Source organism: Acanthisitta chloris, unplaced genomic scaffold, assembly GCF_000695815.1.
Source record: "Acanthisitta chloris isolate BGI_N310 unplaced genomic scaffold, ASM69581v1 scaffold14273, whole genome shotgun sequence".
Lineage (NCBI taxonomy): Eukaryota > Metazoa > Chordata > Aves > Passeriformes > Acanthisittidae > Acanthisitta > Acanthisitta chloris.
In genome coordinates, this window is record NW_008666671.1 from 1 (window position 1) to 7,076 (window position 7,076).

At 44.6% G+C, this 7,076-nt stretch overlaps 1 protein-coding gene across 1 annotated transcript; it reads left to right on the top strand.

Annotated features, from left to right (window-relative positions):
* Positions 1 to 995: 995 nt before the first annotated feature.
* PSMD6 (proteasome (prosome, macropain) 26S subunit, non-ATPase, 6) lies at positions 996 to 6,568 on the top strand (the record flags this gene model as incomplete). The annotated part of the gene is made up of 7 exons (XM_009072232.1): positions 996 to 1,247; positions 1,967 to 2,112; positions 3,165 to 3,384; positions 3,493 to 3,601; positions 4,685 to 4,853; positions 6,026 to 6,103; positions 6,250 to 6,568. Coding segments are annotated over 7 exons (1,071 nt in total), but the record flags the coding sequence as incomplete, so codon positions are not given.
* Positions 6,569 to 7,076: the final 508 nt, after the last annotated feature.

The window sequence follows — 7,076 nt, forward strand, 5'->3', positions numbered from 1 at the left end:
GCGGGACACAGTGCGGGCAGGGCCGGGGCAGTGCGGGACACAGTGCGGGCAGGGCCGGGTCAGTGCGGGACACAGTGAGTGCGGGCAGGGCTGAGCCTGGGGTCTGTTTGAGCACTTTGGTGTCCGGGGCAGCGGGAGAAGGGTTTGTGTGTCCCTGTGTCTGTGTCCGTGTCCCTGTGAGCAGAGGGTGATGAGGGGCAGAGAGGGGTTTGGCCACTCCTCTGTGGTGTTCTCTCCGCGGTTCTGACCACTGTTAGCTCGTGCTGGTTGGTATAAGAGCCATGGGCTGAACACTGGGTCTGCTGCGCTCAGAGTGGGGTAAGTAGAGGCATAGAATATTCTGTATTGGAAGGGACCCACAAGGATTGTCTAGTCCAACTCTTGGCCCTGCACAGGACACACCAACAGTCCCACTCTGTGCCAGAGAGTGTTGTCCAAACACTCCTTGAGCTCTGTCAGGCTTGGGGCTGTGAGCACTTACCCCAGGGGAAAGACTTCTTCCTAATACCCGGCCCAAACCTCCCCTGACACAGCTCCATGCCATTCCCTTGGGTCCTGTCACTGGTCACAGAGAGCCTGTTCCTCTCTTGCCCTTCACGACAAAGCTGCTGACCCCTGAGGTCTCCCCTCATCCTCCTCTTCTCCAGGCTGAACAAGCCAAGTGCCCTCAGCCACTCCTCATATGGCCCCTTGAGACCCTTCAGCATCTTTGTGTCCCCCCTTTGGACACCCTCCAGTAGCTTCAGATCTTTGTTATATTATGGTGCCCAAAACGGCCCCCAGGACTTGAGGTGAGGCCACACCAGCCTAGAGCAGGGAAAGTGCAACTGGGAGAGGTGTAAAGAGCAGTGATGGGAAAGGGTCACAGCAGAAGGAAGTGAGGGGGCAAGGCCTGCAGAACCATTGGCTTTGTGGTGTCTGGATTCAAAGGTACCTGGTAATGGAAGGAATGTCACTGGCACTGACACTCGTGTTGTCCTTCTGAAAACACACAGGCACTCATTGCAGCAATTAACAGAACTCTTCCTGCTGCTCTTTCAGACATGGCTCCGTACTATGAAGCTCTGTGCAAGTCTCTGGAGTGGCAGATGGACACAGATCTGCTGAGCAAGATGAAGAAAGCCAACGAGGAGGAGCTGAAACGCCTTGACAACGAGTTGGAGGACGCAGAAAAGATTCTGGGGGAAAGTGAAATCCGGGATGCAATGATGGCCAAAGCTGAGTACCTGTGCAGGATTGGGGACAAGGTTGGTTCATGGCAGAGGCTTTATCGGCTCATATAAAACACTGTGTTCTTACTCAGTTAGCTAGGCAGGTCCCAGTGGGCACTTGCAGTGTGTATTCTCTACAGCACAACTCGGACATGGATGGCAGAGAGGGAGGGAGCTACCAAATTTAAATTATCTAGAGAAAAAACAAGTTCAGCCAAAACCCAAGAAAAGCCAAGTTCAGCTGCTCCTCATATGGCTCCTCCAGGCCCTTCACCATCTTTGTGTCCCTCCTTTGGACACTCCCTAATAGCTTTAGATTTTTCATGTATTGTGGCACCCAGAACAGCCCCCAGGACTCAAGGTGAGTCTGCACCACCCCAGAGGAGGGAGAGTCTTGTAAGGGCCACATTTTTCTATCTTTTTCTGTCTTTTCTCTTGACAAGGGAAAAAGTTATTTTCCATTTGCAGATGTCATTTTTCCCTTTCCTCATGCCTTTAAGCTATTTACATCACGCAGCTTAATTTCAGGTTACAGAGTAGGTTTTCATAGTCCTTAGCTTTACAAGATAAGTGAGGATCAGCTGTTTGAACTTGATTTAAACTTGGATTCTTTAAGATGATTCTGAATGCGTAATGTGAAAGCTATGGGAAACTGACAAAGTCACAGTGGAAGACACTGTGTGTACTTGGGACAGGCATCTTGTACCTGCTCCAGGTGCTGTTAACATCCTTACAGTGCAAATACTTCTCGTTAGGAAGGAGCTCTGACCGCGTTCCGCAAGACTTACGACAAAACTGTGGCACTGGGACACCGCCTGGATATCGTGTTCTATCTGCTGAGGATTGGCCTGTTCTACATGGATAACGACCTCATCACACGGAACATTGAAAAGGCAAAGAGGTACTGCTTGGGTGGGCTGAGAGCACTAGTGAGCTGTAACAAAAGAAATGGAAGAGAAATACCTTTCTGTCCAGAGATGACTGGGACTGGTTGTGAGGCAGAACCACAGTGATGGGTGGGTGGTACCTGGTACTAGAGCTCTTCCTGTTCCTGGATTCCTTTGGTGAGGGGGAAGAGAAAAGAAAGGTTTATATTTTGTGGCAGCAGTTTTCTATCAGCTGACTCCATTTGCAGTTGTAGCCCATGCCCTGCTCCTCCTTTTCTGTTCTGTACCTGTTGAAAACCAGTAACTGGGTATGACTGGATTGTGTGACTGCAAGCTGAGTCCAGCTGCTGCCACTGACACCCAGCTGGAGCTGGAAAGTGAGAGCTTTTCTCTAGAAGCAAGAGCAGCACAGTGTGTTCTGGTGCCACTGTCCTTCCCATGTTTCCATTGCTAGCTTCAGTGTGTCCATGCTCCCAAGATTTTGAACCTCAGCAGTTCCTGTGGTAAGCTGCAGTTCCAGTCTCTCTGCTGGTGTGATGAGACCCCAATGCAGGGTGGTACTGGGATTCCCAATAACTCTGTTCCTTGGGCAGTGATTCCATGTGTTGCCTTCTCAGCAGGTTCTGTCTCAGCCTGTGCTCCTGCTTACAGCCACACCAATTTTGTGTTAATGTGATGCTTGAAAAGTGGCAACTTGTAACTTTTTTCTATGCCCTTAGATGCACAGCTTTGATTTTAGCAGCAAAGGCAGTGGAAATCTGTTGCCACAGCCAAGGCTGAGAGTGATATTTACCTGCATGTCCACAGGGACTGTTGTCACAGCTGGAGAGGCTGTAAAGTTTCCTTTCAGGTGAAACTTGCACTGTGCAAAAGCATTTGGGCTCTCCTGTCCCAAGGAAGCCTTTCCTGCCTGACAGGTGTACAAAGCCTGGGCTGTTTCAAGAAGCTGAACATAAACCAAGTTATTCTGTCTCTCATCTCATGATATCAGTTGATTTGTACTTGTTTCATATAACTTATCACATGACACATTGACATAAGTAAATATTTTGTATTCTATTTGAAGTCTTATAGAAGAAGGAGGAGACTGGGACAGGAGGAACCGTCTCAAGGTGTACCAGGGCCTGTACTGTGTAGCTATTCGAGACTTCAAGCAAGCAGCAGAGCTCTTCCTTGATACAGTGTCAACGTTTACATCCTATGAACTGATGGATTACAAAACGTTTGTGACATACACTGTCTATGTCAGCATGATTGCCTTGGACAGGCCTGACCTCAGGGAGAAGGTAAGGAAAGCAGGGGAAAACACTGCTGCCAACTGACACAGCCTTTCCTTGAGCTGTTCCTCTCCAGTCTGAAAGTGGTGGTGGTTCAACACATGTGTTTGCTTTCAGGTCATTAAAGGAGCAGAGATCCTGGAGGCCTTGCACAGTTTGCCAGCTGTACGACAGTATCTCTTCTCCCTCTACGAGTGCCGTTACGCAGCCTTTTTCCAATCCCTAGGTAAGGCTGAGTTTTGTCCTACAGTGCTGTTTCAGGTGCTTCAGTTATTTGGTTCAGATTATACACAACTTTTTGTGGAGTAGCTACAGTCTAGACCTAGAGCTACATGCAGACAAATACCTCAAACTACAGAGATTTTTTTTTAACAGTGACCTAAAATCTTCTGCTTTGATTTTTCAAACAAACAAAAAAATTCCCATCCAATGAGCCTTGTGAAGGGTCATATCTGATTAGGTGGAAAAGCATTTTGAAAATGGCTGTGGAACACTGTCTTACCTGAAGAGCCAGGTCAGGAAAGCTGTGGAAGGTTTGATCTTCAAAAGAAGTTTTGCAGGACTTGTAAGTCTAAAGGCCCTGAAATCTCAGCATGTAAAAGAAATTGCATAGAAAGTTTTCATTGGTCTTCCCATTGGCTTTCTGCTCTGGTTTCTGTGTGAAAGGGTGTGACACTAAAGAAAAGCTTTTCAGAAAACTCTCACATTGTTTGCCTTCTGTGAGGTTTAGCATAGAAGAAAATAAGGTATTTAGAAAAAGCAAAGAAGAACTTTCATTGTGTGAAGGTCTAGGCCTGGTGAGATTAAGAGCCAAGGGCAGCAGTTCCCTATCGGTGGCCTCATCCCTAGCTGAGAACTGACACTGTCAGGAAAAAGAATCACTGCAGTGCCTGGAAATCCTTGTAACTATTTTAAGAGCTAGTAGCAGAAAATTAGTGTTATTTGCTCATGCAGCTGTGGATAACAATGTTTCTTTCAGTAGTTACATACCAAGTGCTGCTCCCAGGATGGCAGATCCAGCTCCTGCCTCCAGCGAGGTGGTGCTGGTCCCAGGATTCTGTGCTAACAGGGTCTCATTAGCTCTGCCACAATATTATTTGCATCTTGTTGCTATTTCTGGTTCCAGAACTGACACAGATGATGCAAATTTCCTTCTCTTAGTGCAGAATCCCTTTCACATCCTGAGGAATGCAAGAGCACGATATAGTTACAGTCAGGCTGGTTACTTATTAACTGGTGCTGCGTGTTATATTTACATAACTGATATTTTACATTTATTAGAGATTGCTGACTCTTTTTGTCTTTTCAGCTGTTGTAGAGCAGGAGATGAAAAAAGATTGGCTGTTTGCACCTCACTATCGATACTACGTACGGGAGATGAGAATTCATGCCTACAGCCAACTCCTAGAGTCTTACCGGTCGCTGACGTTAGGATACATGGCAGAAGCCTTTGGAGTCAGTGTAGAATTCATAGATCAGTAAGTTATTTGGCTTTTCAAGTTCATAAAGATCTCACTGTGCACCTTTTAAATATTTATGATGATCCCGTTATGAATAAATATATTTGTTCTGCTTTGGTTCTAAACATGCCAAGTTACGTTTGTACGGAAGAGTTTGGCTGAGTTTAAATGAACCTTATGTTTCAGTAAAGAAAATAACTTGTATAATATTAATTAGTTTGTTCTTTATCCTCATATATCTGTTGACCTCCATGTGCTGTGAAACTGTTTTGCAGGATGACTTAGTTCACAGCTGTGCAAAAACTTTGGAGATTGGCACATTTGATGTGCCCTCCCAGTCTCCCTCTCTAGTTTTGCTTGCTTTCTGACTCAGAATCTGATGTTTTTCACTTAAATCAAACATGCCCTGCAGTCTCAATTTGCAATTCTTTTCTGGTGTAAACCCAACAGATTTAGGCCATGGTGAAAACTAAGTGGTGAGTGAAGTGAGAAATTGACTTTTACTCTATGTACATGAAGCATTTTCTTCCAGATGTCTTCACAAGGGTCATTCTTGTTTTCAGATTTTCCGACATAGAAAAGTGTTACAGAAATATGAAACTGCTTGAAATATTCAGAAATTATTAGGTGCTTCAAAAGAAAACAAATAACCATTCAATTCAGAGGTAAATGTTTTAAAGTCATACTAGTTCTTGTGCTTCCCAGAGATTTGAGCACAGGAATATTTTCCTCTGCCATCAGTGCTGCAGACCACCAGTTGATTAAGCAAAATAATAATTAAAAAAGCAGTTTAAAAAAATATTCAAAAACTACAGAGAAATTTTTCTAATGGATTGACTGACACAAATGGACTTACCTCAGGGTACCTTCCCAACAGGCACAGCTGCTGCCTTTGGATCTGAAGAGCAGGTGATGCTAAGCTCAGTGATAAACTTCACTAACTCAAGTACACCACTTTGGCCTGAGAAGAAAGTACTAAGAGGTTTTGTGTTCAGATCACTAGGATGATTGTTCTTGTGTGCAATATCCAGGCTTCAGTAAGATGCATAAGAGACCTTATGAAAATGCAGTTTGCTGCTTCAGAAGGACAGGGTGGTGCCACTGTTGGGTTGTAGCAGCAGTTTCAGTGCTGCTCTGCCCACAAGTCCTTGGTGGAATGTGTTTTAACCAACTTTTGTCTCTTTATTTAGGGAGCTTTCAAGATTCATTGCAGCTGGACGATTGCACTGCAAAATAGACAAAGTAAATGAGATTGTAGAAACTAACAGGTATGTAGCAATCCCTAGAGGTTGTTTTTGGCAGCCCAGCTCGATTCTGTACATTTTGGTGACATTTACTACAGAAAGTGCTTAGTGCCTTGGTATATAACATATTCTTACTTCTAACGTCCTTTTTTTCCTCCCACAATTCCTAGGCCTGATAGCAAGAATTGGCAGTACCAAGAAACCATCAAGAAAGGAGATTTGCTGCTAAACAGAGTTCAGAAACTTTCCAGAGTAATTAATATGTAATTTTTTAATGCAAGGGAATGCAAAATTTAGATGTTTAAAAACATTTTGGAAGTAACCTATAAATATATTCTATAACTTGGTATACTGTAGGGGAAAAAAAATACCTAGAAGAGAGAGGTAGTGTTTTTACTTTCCACTTCATTATGTACACAACGTTCTGTTCTGGTGTATGGAGCCCAGTTCATTTATTAAATGTATGATACCATTGGTGATCTCTTGTAATAGACTTTGTTCCTTTCCTTGCCTGTGTGTACAGTGTTCAATACTGAACAGCAAAGTCACAACCTGTGAATGGAGAGAACTAATGGCCATTTTATGCTCTTTTAGGACTTTTGTATTGGAATCAGGTGAAAAGAATCAGTTGCAGAATAGGAAAGTAGCCAAAATACAGGTGACAGGGGTGAAGCAATAACATAACCACAAAAACTGTACAGACTATAACTCTGGGAACATCTTTAACTGCAGGAGCATCTCCCTTAAAACTCCCTTTTTGCTAGCTGTTGGAAAGGAAATCACATGAGCAAAGCATTACTGTGTAATTACTGCCTGGGTTGGAGTGGCAGATGTCAGGGTGAGGGTGGGAGCTGTGGGAGAGGCTCTGCAGTTTGACACAACTGACCAAGTACTGCAGGGGTTACGATTTCTTCACAGCTGCTGAGGAATGACTGTCTCACGTGGGCTGCTGCCATGCTGATGACACATGGTTTCTGGCTGTGGCACAGCCTACAGC